General features: G+C 40.4%; 2 protein-coding genes across 2 annotated transcripts in view; one reads left to right on the top strand and one right to left on the bottom strand.

Moving 5' to 3' along the window:
* LOC104075164 (granzyme A-like) overlaps positions 1-5657 on the bottom strand; it is a 6583-nt gene extending 926 nt beyond the window's left edge. The window contains exons 1-4 of the mRNA XM_009575584.1: positions 5597-5657; positions 5368-5509; positions 2588-2735; positions 1-225 (exon numbers count right to left, since the gene is read on the bottom strand). The exon at positions 1-225 is cut by the window's left edge and continues 63 nt beyond it. Of these exons, the coding sequence (XP_009573879.1) occupies positions 1-225; positions 2588-2735; positions 5368-5509; positions 5597-5657 (576 nt within the window). The remainder of the gene's footprint in view (positions 226-2587; positions 2736-5367; positions 5510-5596) is intronic.
* Positions 5658-10398: 4741 nt separating this feature from the next.
* LOC104075163 (granzyme A-like) lies at positions 10399-15605 on the top strand. Its single transcript, XM_009575582.1, has 5 exons — positions 10399-10459; positions 11681-11828; positions 13562-13700; positions 14378-14650; positions 15447-15605. Exons 1-5 carry the CDS (start codon positions 10399-10401, stop codon positions 15603-15605), a joined length of 780 nt encoding a protein of 259 aa, XP_009573877.1.
* Positions 15606-16143: the final 538 nt, after the last annotated feature.

Here is a 16143-nt window from a genome sequence, read left to right as displayed (position 1 = left end):
ACACAACATGTTGCCGGTTATTTTTGTGTAATTTTCATATTTGCTCTTACAGCTTTCTCTACCAACAATTTTAAGAGTTGTTTTCCGAAGGTATTTTGATGGCTTTCCTGAAGATCTGACTCCCCAGCCAGCCACCTTGCACGTTGTGCCAGGTTTGATATCTTCACAAGAGTCAGGCAGAGGCAAAAGTTGCACGTATTTATTCAGCTTTGCAATACCATTCAGCTGAAAAAAAGAAGAAAAAAAAATGCTTTCTCATGCAGAAAGGAAAGTATAATCTAGTTTCAATTGGCATATAGTTTCATTTTACCAATACTTTCCTTATAAATCACTTTTCAATATTTAGGAACTGATCCTGAGCTTAATTGCCCCTTTGCAAGCCCAAAAGAATTTCCCTGGTGTCTGTATAGCAATCTCCTATCTACAGCAGCAGTAGTGAGTTCAAGTCCACCTCTCCATTGATTACAACAGAAAATTAAAAACCTGCACAGGCGTTAGGCTGTTGGATCTATATCCTATTCGAGAACCTAACTCACCACTGAACTTCTGCGTTGAAATCAGACTCTGGTGCTTGACTGACACACTGAAAGGTCTCAAAGCACGGTGCAATGTACCCAGTAGCAAAGATGAAAACAAAAGCTATAACCAATTAGACATGACAGCAGCGACATAATTGGGGAAAAATGAGGTCTTGAACTCTTCAGACTGCTGAGTTTTTTCTCCGAGAGCTTCAAAAGGGCTTAAATGATCCAAACTCTCTGTGTTTTGTTGGCCTTTACCTGACAGATTCATCCTTCAGCAGAGGCCAGTTTAAGCCTCTAAATGAAAACATAGCAAAACACTAACACATATCCTCAATGTGCTTGGTAAGGGATCACAGCTACTGAACAGACATTTTACACATGATCACCGCACCATGATTCATTTCACAGGTGATTAGATGTGTTGCTGAATGGTTGTCAGTTAAACGATTCTGCCTTTATACCTTTTAAAAAAGGCACTCCAACAAATCACAAGTTTATCCAAAAAATCCTTACAGTTTATTATCTCCAGTGCTGGTGGGAATTTCCAAAGATGATGGAAAGTTTATCCCAAGTCACTTAGTATTGCATTACAGCAGAACTGTAGAGACGGGAGGTAAGCCCTGGTGCTAACGCTATCCCTGTTCCTGTGTCAAATTCAGACAAAGGATTTTATGGTATCCATGTCATTCTGGAACAGAGTTGTAACTTTAAACTCTAGAAATACTAATTCCTAGTGATCCGTTATGGTATTGTGTTCACAGATAACCTGGTGCTCCTGATAAGTTGCACAGGAGAAGCCAGTGAAATGAACCTGTCTGCCTTTGCAATGAAGCAGATGGAGAATGCTCACTAACATCTGGGGGAAGGAGCTTCTCACACTTGGGCAGTGGTATGTCTCTGGGGGCACAGGTGTCTGTAAATGCCCCAGCTAGTTCCAGAAATGGACATTGCTAGTTTCCTCCCTGTCTCATTGTCATACCAAACTGGTGATACCATCTAAATATTAGAAATCAGGTTCAAGTCATCACTTCCTTTTCCATACAATTCCACCAATTTTTTTGGAAGTGTGGTAATATTCATAATATACTGTACCTAGTCAATTACCTTAATTATACATATTGATCTTTCACATAAAACTATTTCTTCATTCTCACAGATGTAACATTAAAGCATAGCCTGAATAAAGATCCATCCAAGATTTCTTAGACATCATACCGAAGTCATGATGTTTCTAAAGGTGTAGGCAAGATGATGTACAAGTCTTATCTTTCTCAGGGACTTTGGATCAGCACCGAAACTGCTGGTACCAGGAAGGCAGTCCTCCAGAACCATTTGACCATCTACAGGTTTCCTGCATAGGGACTGCCCTCTCCCTGTTCAAAACACCCATGGCCACCTCGATGTCAATCCCAGTGCTGGATTAACAGTTCTCAGTGCAGGGACACGTGAGGCATGAGCCAGGCTGAGCAGGAGCTGATATGCAGAAAATTCTTACAGCCCTGCCCCACTTTGGCATCCAGGATGATGATGTTGGCGAGGACATCTTTCCATGCTTCATTCTGCAGTGTCCTCAGCCTTCGTCACTGTGTGAGCTCCTAGAGCTGAATTCATCTATGTCCTGTATTATCCATACTTTTACTTTACTATGTTATTTATTTTACTTTATTTTACTTTGGTTACCCCAAATAATTAACAGCCCCATTTTTGCTTAGTCCAGCACAAGGTATCTCTTTGGGATACAGCTATGACCCAGGCTCCATTGCATACATCACTTCAGCACTATCTTCGAAAAATTACTAAAAAACGTGTTTTGGGGTTTTGGAGGGGTTGCTAAAGTGAGTGAGTTAAAGGGAGTTTTAGAGCACAGAATGGGCTTGAAGCGTCATCCCTGCTCACAGTGCCAGTGATCCTGTAACTTTATCTAGATCAGTACAATCAAAAGCAGGGTGTTCTGTGATATTGTTAAGCTATCTAAACAATGTACTCTTCAATATCAAAGAATAGCCAAAATTATCATCAGCAAAATTCCTTTTATAATAATACAACAGTAATTAACACAATACCTTGAGGAGCATTATATCATTTCCCTTGGAAGACCTGGCAAACTGAGGATTAGGAAAGTAGCGCGTAACTTTAAATATCTGCTGTTCTTTTTCAGCTATGGATGCTTGATGGGCTCCAAGAACAACTCTAACTTCTGATTTGTTTAATCTGTAACGTAAAGAAAGTAGAGGGAGAGAAGGTCACTACTGGAACTGAGCAACATGTCTCAAGATAATCGAAAGACATTTAACATAATACTCACAATTTCATTTTACAACATGACTAAAACATAGGGAAGGATATTGTTCATTTCAATATTTAGACATGAGCTTGTATTTTCCTCTACAAAGTAACATTTCTGTACTGTAAATCTAGTTTGGTGAAATAATGGTGTGACAGCTGACCTTCAGGGATTTCCAGGGTTTGGAATCAATTTCATGAAAAAGCATACTGGCTTTTTAAGGAGAGTCCCTTGCACAAGGACTGCTGGTGCTGATGCCTTTCATTAATCTTTTAATGGTCTCCTTTGGATTTATGACCTAATCCTGCAAAGAACTGAAACATGCCTGATTAATAGCATGTATGTTGTCTTGCTGACATCAATGGGATGTCAGTACACACATCAATACTCAATACTCATTCTGAGCATTATGCATACAGGTAAGTGCTCTGCTAAAGTGGACATTTTTAATATTAACAAGAGTTTTGTCCTTAACGTCACTAAATACAGGATTCAGCCCATTAAAGAAGAATGATGGGTGTTGTCTAGCTCAAGACACCCTTATAGTGAATATTAAAAAGGGAGACTGCCAAAACCCAAAGAGAGTTATATGTCCAATTCCTGCTAATAGACCATAAGAGTTAAGCAACTCATAAATCTCCCTCTCCCTCAAGATCTCTGATTATCATCAGAAATGTATTTATTAGAGTTTGCCTTTCTTCATTTTGCCCTGCTAAACTTAATGCAGCCCAGTAGGATGACATTGCCAGAAGACATACTGCTGGTTTCCTGTGCTTCATCTTCAGAACACAATCTCAGTACACACAGGACAACTTATTCAAGCCAGAACGAAGACTTTATCAATCCAAACGAAAAAAAAAGTTGTTTTCTTCATTCCAGCTGCAAGTCTCATTGAAAGATACAATTCATTTATTTGTATATGAATGTTTGCTTGCGAAAATAGCTGCAAAGGCAGTGCTGGATCTTAAAAATTTCTCTTTTTCTCTACAAAGCACACTTACACAATAAGAATGATGTAAGACTCACAAAACTCCATCCCTGGGACTCTTTGATGTATCATCCCCAACAGAGGTGCAACTGCTGGACTTGCAGAAAGCCCAGGGAATCGGCCACTGTACATACAGAGAAGCTTGGGGGGCGGGGGTGAACCAACAAAAAACACTGCAACCTCATCCAGGTCCCTGACAGGTTGTTTGCAGGCCACACAGAAACTCATGTTGCTGGATTCATGCTATTTTGTCTAAGACAAAAATTACTTCAGAAGTGATTATCACATAATATTCGTTAGTTAGGAAGGCTTGCATGCACTGCAATTGCACCTAGTTATAGTCTAGATATAGCACAGGGGTGGGTGGGTTTTGCATGGGCATCATCATACAGCTCAAGAGAAGGAGACCAGACAGATATTGTTTCACTTTGCCCCAGTGACAAAGACTCAAAGTCAGCCCAAACTGATGTGCTTGTTAGAAAACCAAACCAGTAACCAGAGCTGTCCTCTCCATAGGACCAGAGACAATCAGTGACCTTCCACTGAATAGCTCCCAAATCTGAAATTTTATAAACATAACTAACTGGATATTTCTAACCCATTGACTGAAGAGTAAAAGACTCCAGCTCCCACCAAAAAAATCCCTTAATTCCAAAAAGGAAGGCTTAGCTTTTGTTTTGTAAATGTTTAAACCAGCACATTCTAGGTGTGAATATTTCTACCCTTAGAAAAAATGCAACCAAACCTGATTCAGCTGAAGGAGTGTGGAAGTCAAATTCACTTAGAAAGAAGGAGCTGTGTCCGGTATTTCAGACTAACTGATGGAAGAAGGCCGGCCAAGCTGCCCACACTGTATTTGAGGAGATCAGGTTTGCACAGGTTTATTTTAATTGGTTTGCTTTTAGTTACTCAAAATACAGGAAAAAATTGGAGAATTAAAATACGATTTGGAGAATATTTTAGCAAAAAGATGGGCATTTTACTTCCTAAAGTGAACAGTAGATGTCCTCCTTACCCTGAGCCAGCTGTTCAACAGCTGTGCCAGCCTTGGGGTATCCCACCCGGGGAAGGGGTGCTTGTGCTCACATTTGACTTGTCAAAAGGACAAGGCTCCTTGTCATAATCATGACTGACATTCAGTTTTTGTGAGCCCAGGTCACTTAAAATGGGAGGAATAGTGTTTCCATCTAATTCAACTTCATCTCTCAGGGTGTTTTGAGACTTAGTCCCAGGCACACAGATAAGATTTGTTTAAAGCACTTTGGAATATATCCCTGACCCTAAGACATTGCTGTTTCAGATGCATAAATAATGAACTGTCTCTTTTATTACCATGGTCTGTATCCTGTAACATTGGCAGGATCTGACTAATGAAGGTAACTATACACAATGTAGATCAGTAATTTACAAAATAACTTAAAACAGAATGACAAGTTCTTAAATCAGTTTAGTGAGAGAACTGCCACTTTTAACAATTAAGAAATCAATAACCACTTTTCTTTACTTACAGGCTTGCACGCCATGCCCCACCTCAATGAATAGTTAAAATCACCCCAGTACAAGACACTTACTCACAATGCGCTGCTGTCAAAACCCATTGCTTTTCCACAAGAGCTCCTCCACACACAGTTGAATTCCTTGTCTGGATAGCAGCCATAAAAGGCCAGGAATGAGGACGCACGACGTGTCCTCCGATAATGTCCGTGCAGCCATCTGAAATGCAACAGAAGTGCAATTATGTTACGTGTTATCCAGAGGAAGGAGGAATTTGGGTATTTTTATCATTAGAGGAGTATTTACATCTCAGGGGTAGGATAACAGCAATTAAAGAGAACAGGAGAGCTAACAGGTGGCTTGTCATAGCTGCTGCTATTTACTGACAAGAACATTGTAAATTACGATACCGTCTTTTCTATCTAAATGTCCCCTACAGGAAATGGTGGTTGAAATGTTTTATGAATAGCTTCCTCTCTTGAAGTTTCCCTTTACATCATTAATATTGTATTATTTTAACTGCAGCTTGGTTTCTTTAGGTTATTTCTTCAAGTTTCTTTAACATCTGCCTGTTTCATGAATCCCCAACATGTGGCAATATTAATCGGTCCAAATCTTACAGGAACTTCAGCAGCCATTCCCCACAGGTATTACATTAGAAAACAGGCGCATAAGAAAATTCCTGAGCATTACCTGGGATGAATGTATAATAAAATCTAAGTGTCTCAGAGAATTCAATGCTCTTTCAACTTTAAAGGGGAAAAAAAAGGAAAGATATGAAAAGAATGAAATTGGCCATCTTCAAGCAGGTGAACAAAAGGGAGAACAAATACAAGGGCCACATGAAAAGGCTTCACAGAACAGCAGTGAGAGGGAAAACTCAGGGCATATAGACAAAAGTCATTCCCAAACTGTGGATCAAGATACAGCAGCAGCCAGCAAATCCTTGAAGAATTATACTGCCCAGGTAACATTTTCAGTTGAAAGACTGAAAAAGATTCATTCATGAAGTTTATGAGAGCCACTGGGAATTGGCAGGCATCTGTTGTCTGATAAGTTTAGGAACACCTGACATGAAAGACCTACACACATGGAGGGCAGAGCAATTTGTATTTTCTTAGCAATAATTTTTGAGGGTGTAGGATTCAGATGCAGAAAACCCTCGAGCATGCAAGTGTCAAATGCAAACAAAATATCTAATCAGTGTTTACAAGAAAAAGATAAAAAGACACAGTGGTGGGAGGGACATTTCTGTATTGCAAACCCCTGTGTCTGCACCCATGTTTTGCACGCCTTGCTGGTAAACCACTACAAAAAAACAGCATGCCCTTGTGTGAAGAACTTAAAAAGCCTGCTATGATCTTAAGTACCTTTAGAAAGAATCAGAAATGTAACTTGCCCAATATAGCTAGCACTCATTTTCATTCAAGAGTTAGAGAACAGCAGCTCTCCAGATTGTTGAATGAGATTACAGCATTGAAATGCTTATTTCTATGGCACAGAATCTTACTAGTTATAACCCAGTTTGAAAACATGATGCAACATAATGTAACACACTTCATATTTAGAGGACTCTTCCAAAGCTCTTTTAAAAGAAAACACGTGACTCTTAGAATTCATCAGCTGATAAAAGAGCCAGCTCTAGTTACCCCAAAATCACTCTCCATCTCCAGCTAATCCTGGGATTATTCATCCACTGGAGGTTATCTCTGCAAAGAGGGTCCTCAAGGCATAATTACGTTCGAGTCCTTTATGGCTTTGCACTCCCACTAAGTGGCTAGCTTAGACAGCAGCATAAGAGACAAAATGGGCAACAGACCCATGTTCTGACCAGACAGGAGAAGGCTTGTGTTTCCAGATCATAATATCTAATGCTGGATTCTTTCTGCCAAGTACATTCAACTTCATAGAAGTAACGCTGATTCGCTACAAGGCTTTGAGGACTCCCTGAGTTAACTACATCTGCTTGGATTTCTGTGCTACTACATATTTCTTTGATATCACACAGTAAATAGGTGAAAATAGGGAAGCTGAGCAAATAGTTGAGGCAGAAAAGACAACAGGTAAATATCATGAGACATGGTATCAGAGAAGAAAGTAAAATAGGCATCCCCAGCATATGTCCTGTCCCTTCTCCAGCAAGTCCCTGGGAGCGTGTCCCCCAAACACTGCAGGATGTGTCCAGGCAAACACACTAGAGTAGGGTTGGGGATGGGACAGCCCAGGGAGCAGACAGAGAAGGCACCCCAGCTCTGCCTCGCTGTGCTCCTGGCAGCTGCCTGCTCTGCGCCTCCCTCCCCCAGCCCCAGGCGCCAGCCCTGCGGCTGAGCCAAGACGCTGCCTGAACTGAGGCACCCAGCAGCTCTGGAAGGTTTGGAGCTGAGGTTTAAATTGGTCTCCTGAATTGGTCTCCTAAAATCACACCTGATGTTCACCTTTAGCATCACAGAAAGCAGCATGAAGGACAAAGGAGCATAGTCACTGGGGAAGCAAAATGGTCAAAACAAGTGAGTATGAGATAAGGGACAGAAGCGCTCAACACAGTACAGAACATAGCTGAAAGTGATCCACTGACCCACGGGCTTAATGCCCATGGGAAATTTCCTCAAAGGCAAAGGCTAGAAATAGAAGCTGGGTAGACTTGTTCATTTACTTAGGCAGTGGTTTCTGCTGAGAGAGTAGCTATGCCTTATGGGCACTGCAGGGGAAAGGATGGAGCATTTTGCTTACCTCCTCTTCAAGACCCTTGCTTATGCAGCCCTCTTGAAGACCAATTGCTTGTGCAGCAGAGGAGCTAATAAAAGAATTTAACAATACACTTAAATAGAGAAGGAAGTTTTGCTTTGAGGTTTCCCTTTACATGCAAAAGGCCAATAAAATCTAAACTTGACCATAAATTAACTTACTGCCATCACCAAAGGAGCCCAGCCAACTTATTGCACACCCTAAAATTTCATGTCAACTTTTCAACCTCATCTGCATAAGTTATAAGCTGAAAAGGGCACTCTGAGAAAAGCATTTGACTACAAAACTAGAGGCTGATTGTGTGCATATCATTGTGATCTTTAATACCTGTGCAATCAATCTTAAGACTATGTGATAGTCAGAGCTGTTGCTCAGAATGAGCTTGCACAGAAAGCGATCAGTTTCTGTGCATTTTAAAGTGCATATTCCTAATTCTCCATTTTAAACTGCGTATTTTGTTTTAAACTGCATTTTTAAACTGCATAATCCTAATTCTAATTATCAATGTAAATGGGATCTCTCAGGATTAGAGGGGATTTTTAAAAAGGCATGGGTATGCTAATACATATGGAGTTACAGAAAAATATCTTTAGAAGTAAGTAGGATTTAGAAGTAAATAGGAGTGCATTTAGATATTGAAAAAAATATAAACAGGCTATAGAAGATTTGTTTTTAGATGATAGGCATAGATTTATCTTAGTTGCCTGGAAAACATCTAGGAATATTTGCTAATGTTTTTTTCTGTGTCTCCCAAATAGGTTTTTCTTGAAAATAGATCAGGGAAACATATGATGAAACATACCAAGCCTCTTTTCTCTAGACATGGCACCCCATATAGGAATATCCAAGGATGAATTATTGTAGTACTATGAGTTTAAGCAGGTCTTAGGGTACAGTATTTTTGCTCACAAGTGCTCATCCTGATTATGTCTGTGCATAGTCCAGAGAGGAAACAGCTTCAATATGGTAAGACTGCTAATTAAAATGTCATAAAATCAGACCTTGGCAACTATTTACATGTGATAATGAAAGAACAGTACCTATGATACCTGGTGATACTCTGTTCGGGAGAACATTGGAAAAAAAGAAGGCCAGTGCTACAAACTGCTGCTAGTTACAGGGGATGTGCAGGTAGTGAGGAGAGAAAGAAAATTAAAAGCTTGGTGTGGTTTTGCAGTGCATGGAGCTGTCACCGTGCCACATAGGTGGCGGTGTGTCTGACAAGCCACAGCAGTGACAAAGAGCTCTGCTATCTCTAAAAATAGCCCCACATCTGCCTTCTTCAGAGCAATCATCAACAATTACCCTCTGTTCCAGAAGGGAGGGCAATGACAAATTTGAGCCAGCTGTCTGTCCAAGGTCTTCCACAGGTAAAACTCACATCAGCTGAGTCAACTGAGCTCAAAGATGTGACACCGCCAGAACGCAGAAGCCTTCTGCAGGCTGACTGTAGTGGGGCTCAAGTCTTCAAAAACCTTCCAGACTGTGTGGTAGTGACACTTCACTGAATGTACCTAGTTAGTTAATAGAATACTTGATATTCCAAATTATTTAATATTGATGGAAGTTATTTCTATTATTTGGGTATATATTTGAAAGTGAGGAACTTTACAAGGATCTAATAAGATTTATTCAGCTTTCAGGACTCAATTCAATTGCCTAAAACTAGGCATTTAGTGACATTTGAGATACCATGGGTTTCCCAGACATGGGCACAGGGCTGGCAAATTTGACATAGCCCATGGCCTTCTGCACCACAAGCCAGATCTAAGACACCTTAAGACACTTTAAATGGCTTTATACCCTTAGCTCTAGGCCACTAAACCACACTCAGTGCTATATGGAAGCTCATCCAGTGCAAAGCTGATGAGGTAGGATCAGATGCTGAAAGGAGCGAACATCAGATTCCTTGGCCCTGAGGGGCTCCTGAACAGCACAGATAACTCTCTAATGGGGAATGGGCTAGGATTCATCTCTGACCTGGAGGCCACCTGGGGTATCTAGAATGAAACTATACGACTTCATGTGGGCAACGGAATCAAGCCTAAATTTATGTGAGCTGAGTCCTGTGTAACCGGACATGTAGTGGCTTGCAAGGTTTCATCCCAGTACTTATATATTAGCTCTCCGCAAATGCCACAGAGAGAACATGAAGGGGGGCAGATCGTGTCTTCACACCACGACAGATGATGCAATTTCTCCCTAACACCTCTGCTGTGTAAGCCACGATTGTTGGGGAGGTTTTTTGCCTTTGTCACGGTAACAAATGTCAAATATACTTAAAAGGAAAAACAAAACCCACATCCTTTTCATTTAGATATATATATAAAACAGTGAACAAGGGGGAACACCAGACAGAAATCATGGGATCTTTCCTCACTCTGTCCACTTCTGCTGCTGTCATTCTCCTGGTAATTCGTGGAGGTAAGTGCCCAGATCAATCCTTTTGAAGGTAAATGCTGATATACAGAGTTCCAGTTAAGGCAACATGTATTAATGTAAAGGAAGTAGTCATAATTATTATTTGAGTTCTTATCATTAGCCCTTTTCCACTGTCTGCATGTGTTTGATCTTTCGTACAAACAACATAATTTCTGAATGGGTATTAATAAAAGCTGCACAAAGGACAGGCTATTTGGAGGATTTCAGATACGTAATCATTCATAACGTAATGATTATCTGACCTTTCTCTCCAGAGGCATATACATAACACTAATATCTTGATTTTCTGTTTTTCTGAAAAACAGGTTCATGTAATGTGACTTACACTACATAGCCCAGTTTCCAGGTGTCTGCGTAAACCACATATCGTACAACATTTATCATGTGGCAGATTTGAGGTCGTTACTCACAATGAAAGCTAAGAAATTAACCATAGCAGCAAACTTCAGGAAAAGAAATCTGTGCAAGAGCAACAATACTTTGGTGTTTTTCTTGTCAAAGCTAACCCCACTGATCTAATTTTGGTCCCATTGAAACATAGAATCATAGAATCATAGAATCATAGAATGGTTTGGGTTGGAAGGGACCTTAAAGATCACCTAGTTCCAACTCCCCCTGCCATGGTCAGGGACATTTTCCACTAGACCAGGTTGCTCAGAGCGCCCTCCAACCTGGCCTTAAATGTTTCCAGGGACGGGGCATCTACCACCTCTGTGGGCAACTTGTTCCAGTGCCTCACCACCCTCTTTAGTGAAGAATGTCTTCCTTATATCTAATCTAAATCTACCCTCTTTCAGTTTAAAGCCAGTACCCCTTGTCCTATCACTACATGCACTTGTCAAAAGTCCCTCTCCAGCTTTCCTGTAGGCCCCTTCAGGTACTGGAAGGCTGCTATAAGGTCTCCCTGGAGCCTTCTCTTCTCCAGCCTGAACCCCAACTCTCTCAGCCTGTCTTCATAGGAGAGGTGCTCCAGCCCTCTGATTATCTTCATGGCCTTCCTCTGGACTTGCTCCAACAGCTCCAAACATACAGAAATAGTACTGCTGAGCAATTTTAAAAGTCTACCCTGAAGACCAACATATGTACATACTTCTGTGTCTGTATACTCTGTAATTACATTAACTGTTTTTTCTAAGAGACTTGGAGTGTCTTACAGTATTTGTTAGCCCAGCTGTGTGTATTGTGGCTTATTTTTATTTTTAGGTTTGTGTGTAGATATCGTTGGAGGAAATGAAGTAGCACCACACTCGAGACCATTTATGGCCCTAATCAAGGGAGCAAATGGAAAATCTATTTGTGGAGGAGCTTTGATCAAGGAAAACTGGGTGTTAACAGCTGCCCACTGTAATGTGTAAGTTCTTACTCTGATTCAGAGATTGTCCTTAGTGAGTATCTGGTGTCTCTTTTCAAGAAGGAAAGTTAATATTCCTGGTGGTTTTTTGCATTTAGCATGACCATGATCATGTTCTGATTACTCTGTTATATAATTTATATTGACAAATGTGCTTCAGTGAGTAAAAAATAATATAACAAGGTATACTGATCTTCACTGTTTCTGAAGAGATATTTTACAAGCTTCTAGCTGCATGCAAGCACAGAGTAGCAACACTGAAGTAGTGAATTTGGGGGAAGGTTTATCGCTGTTTTCTCAGTCAACCAGTGCACTAGGCCAGTCTAAATAGCTGCTCAGAAAACAGAAATAAATTCGTCATTTTATTCTGTAAAAGATATGCAGTTCACCACAGAAAGAGACAGCATGCGGTTATACAGGAGCAAAAATCCTCCAGGCAGATGACAGGAGACACTCTCTGCTCTACTGGATATGTTGGTTTGTCAGCCAACCTTTCTTCTTCCTGTCTGACTCAAGATGCAAATGGCTGTTTGGCCCCGCAGAGTCCCTCAGTGAGGCAAGATGTGAGCTTTAAATGACACGTCTGACCCCTTGACTTTGCGGGGAGGACTGGAGCTGCTGCTGAGCCAGACCTCACACAAGCTCTGTCAAAGACCTGCCCGGGACCAGTGAATCACTGGACTCTGCAGACATCAGAGAAATGTATCCATCTCTCCTGTCCCCATCCAAACAGGGAGATATATGGGACCTACTACAAAGAGAGCGTAGGGCCCAAAAGCTGTCGTATTAACATCAGGTAAAGAGTGTTTCCAAATGAGATGGCATTTAAGAGAAAATACAATAAATAATTAACCTAATGATGCTCAGTAAACAGTCAGACAGCTCTTAATAGCTGAAGGAAAGGAGCAATCACTTCCTCAGGGTTGTGTTTGCTGCAGTGAGTTGCAAATGAGGGCAAACCTACACATCTGCTCAAAGAATATTCTCCCATTCAGCTGTAACGTACATTGTTCTCCCACAAACAGCTATGCCCATGGTCTGATATAAAGGTCTGCTTGGGCTGCTTGACCAAGGAGTGCTAGACTCCTGGTTCCTATATCAGAGAGCCCCAGGAGGCGCAACTGTCACCACTTCAGTATCTAGTAAGTATATGAAGTTGCAGAACAAGTTAGAGAACGGGAATGAGCTATGTCTCACATGGACTCAGAAAATGGTGTTGAAATGGTGTTAGGGCAAAGCAATGGTACGATTCAGTCCAGTCGTGATGATCTTTGAACTAATAGTGCTGTGAGCTATTCTCCTAAATTTTCAGCACAAATTGCAGAGGGTACAGTTGGTAAGACCACTACCAACAGCAAAGCTGATGCATCCACCCCTCATTAGGTTCCCAAAGGGAAACAAGAGGGGTAGGTTCAGAGTCAAGTACCTGAACCCTGTCTATGCTCCTGGGAAGCTGAAAATAGGATAGCATGAATTTTGATTCACTGAGTCAATTTTTTTAACTACTTGTAAAAACAGGGTAATCTTTTATATTTTTCTGTATTACTGTTATATATTTATATATTTTCTATACTACTGTTTTATACTTTTCTAAATTACTGTTTATTACCTGCTTTTCAGGTATGAGAAAAGACACTCTGTAGCCCCTGGACTTTATAGCACCACATTTAACAACAAAGAATTATGGAGTTAGAGCAAGTGAATCCCACTAACCGTGTTGTCTCTCTTCTCAGGGAAGGAGGCGAAGTTATTCTTGGAGCTCATTCGCAGAAAGCAACAGAAAGAGAAAAACAGATTTTTCAGATTGAAAAACAAATTCGCCATCCATGCTACTGTTCCAATTGTAAGGAAAACGACATTATGCTTCTGCAGGTATAGACTTAAACATCACTTACGGAACATAACGATGTACCAGTTTCTTCCTTTTTGTGAGGGAGACTAGCCAAGGGAGTTTCTGGTGACTTTTTTTCTGGGGTGATAACAGTCTGGTCTGCTAATCCAGCAGACTGGGGAACTGGGGATACACTGGGGACTACGGCAATCAACAATTCCTGTAATGCATGCCAACGCTAGAAGTAGAAAAATTCTGGAGCTTGACCAAGATATTTCAGTTTCTTTTCAGTGAAAGAATAAAGATTGTCCACAGAAAGAAGCATATTTCACACATAGAAATAATTTGGTTAAAAACCCTAATGTTCGACTGAAAAACAGTTCTAATTAAAAATTTCTGACTTCTCTGATTCTCAGTTTTGCCAGCTTCAGTGATTACTGTTATTTTGTCCTCCCAGAGGACTGAGAGACAGAGAAGTAAATTAGGGTATTTTTTAGAGCTAATATTTCAGCAAAAGCTAAATGGGTTTTCATGAGACAAAGAATACTCATTTTCCTCACTCTTATTGATTACATAAACCCTGTCACAAAGAACTGAGGAATCTCAAAAAGGGGTTGCAGTAATCTCCATTACCATAATGGAAAAGATCCAACAGCTAATATGCAGGGGCCTCTGTTAGACTCTGCCCCGTAATAACAATTTTCCATACCTTTTACAGCTTCAGAAAAGAGCAAGACTTAATAAAGCTGTGCAACTCATTGCCCTGCCTACCTCAGATGATGATCCCAAACCAGGAACAACTTGCACAGTAGCAGGATGGGGACAAACTGCCAGTCGTCTGAGAAAGCTGCCTGATACCCTGAGGGAAGTCAATATCACTGTCATCAGTAGGCAAACCTGCAACGACAAAAATCATTATAAAAACGACCCTGTTATAACAGACAACATGATATGTGCAGGGGCTAAGAATGGAGGAAAGGACTCATGTTATGTAAGTATATTTACTGTCTATATCCACATAGATTATATTAAAAATAAAATATAAAGTACTAGTTTTTGCACATTTATAATTTCTACCTCTCTTCAGTTCAATGAAGAATTTTATTAAAAATGAGTGAATTTACCAAGGCTTGTTCTTCTTGTTTTCTAAGCCTTAAAATCAAAACTTCTGATTGATAAATTCACCTTTACAGACTTTGGATATTGTTTTATCCAGGCATGGTTTTATCCAGGCATGGCAGATAGCTATTCTCTTCTTCAATAAAATTATTCTAGTAGAAAAATCTCCACAAAATAGCTTAAGAGCCCATTCTCAAGCAGCTAACCTCAGTGGAACTTCTCTGATGTCAGAGGGCTTTGAAACAGGTTTTGCTGATAAAAAGCATTTTGACTGGGCCCCAAATCAAATGCACAACTGTGTAAGAACTACCATGTTTTAAAAGATATAAATATTGAATTAACAAAGTAACAAAAAAGGTACCAACTTCTACAGACTTTCTGCTTTTCAAGAAAAAAGTTTACAGTTTTTTCTTTTCATATTCAAAAAGACTAACTATTCCTTAGCACTGAGCTAGATTCCCCATTACTCAGACTTGAAAGATCAGACTGAAGTCTTTTTTTCTTTATTGCTAATGAAAATCTTACCTTCCAAGGAGGAAAAAAAAGATATCCACAATAGCACTGTCTACATCTTTATTTCCTCCATGCAACTGGTGCAAATTTTATTTAAAAGAAGCATTTTTTAGCTTTTGTAAATTTGAAAGACAATCTTTTTTCCCTTTTTCCAGGGGGATTCTGGGGGACCTTTAAGATGCAATAATGTGATGAGAGGCATCGCTGCTTTCGGGAAGCGAAACAAGTGTGGTACTGTTGATGGCCCTGGTATCTACACTCGACTCACAAAGCAATACCTTCAGTGGATAAGGAAAACCATAGGGGGAACCTAACAGATAGGGTTTCGACCAAGTGATTTCCTACTTTGTACTTGTGTAACAGTATCTAGTTTTGAAATACGCTTTTAAAAATAGCTTCATTATACTGGTAAAAGAGGTACTCCCACGCTGAATTTTAGCAGCTTGATGTCCTTATAGATGAAAATACCTGTCTGTTTTCAGGGCAGATGTGTTCTTAACAGGGCCAGAACACAGTGTTCTGCTACAACAGCATTTGTAGCTTATACCGTCAGCCATGGTGTCATTTGACGGGTATTTGTGATTCAGGCTTCCAACATTCTTGCGTTGCATATTCAGACTGAGCTCTACATGGATGAGTATTTCTGACCAAGAATCTAATCCAGCTGTTTGCGTCCTCACTGCATGCTGAGTATATACTGTACTCTTCTGTATCTGGACTTCTGCAATAACCCTGAAAGTTAGCGAGATGCTAGGTACAACTCCAGACACCTGAAAAACTTGGTAGTTTCTCCACAGCAGAGCTCCTGATTTCACAGGTATAGGGGACTGCTAAGCTTTGGAAAATTAAGTT

This window comes from Fulmarus glacialis, unplaced genomic scaffold (assembly GCF_000690835.1).
Source record: "Fulmarus glacialis isolate BGI_N327 unplaced genomic scaffold, ASM69083v1 scaffold6584, whole genome shotgun sequence".
NCBI lineage: Eukaryota > Metazoa > Chordata > Aves > Procellariiformes > Procellariidae > Fulmarus > Fulmarus glacialis.
The sequence above is the reverse complement of the archived record's forward strand: the minus strand, read 5'-3'. Positions and strand labels throughout refer to the sequence as shown.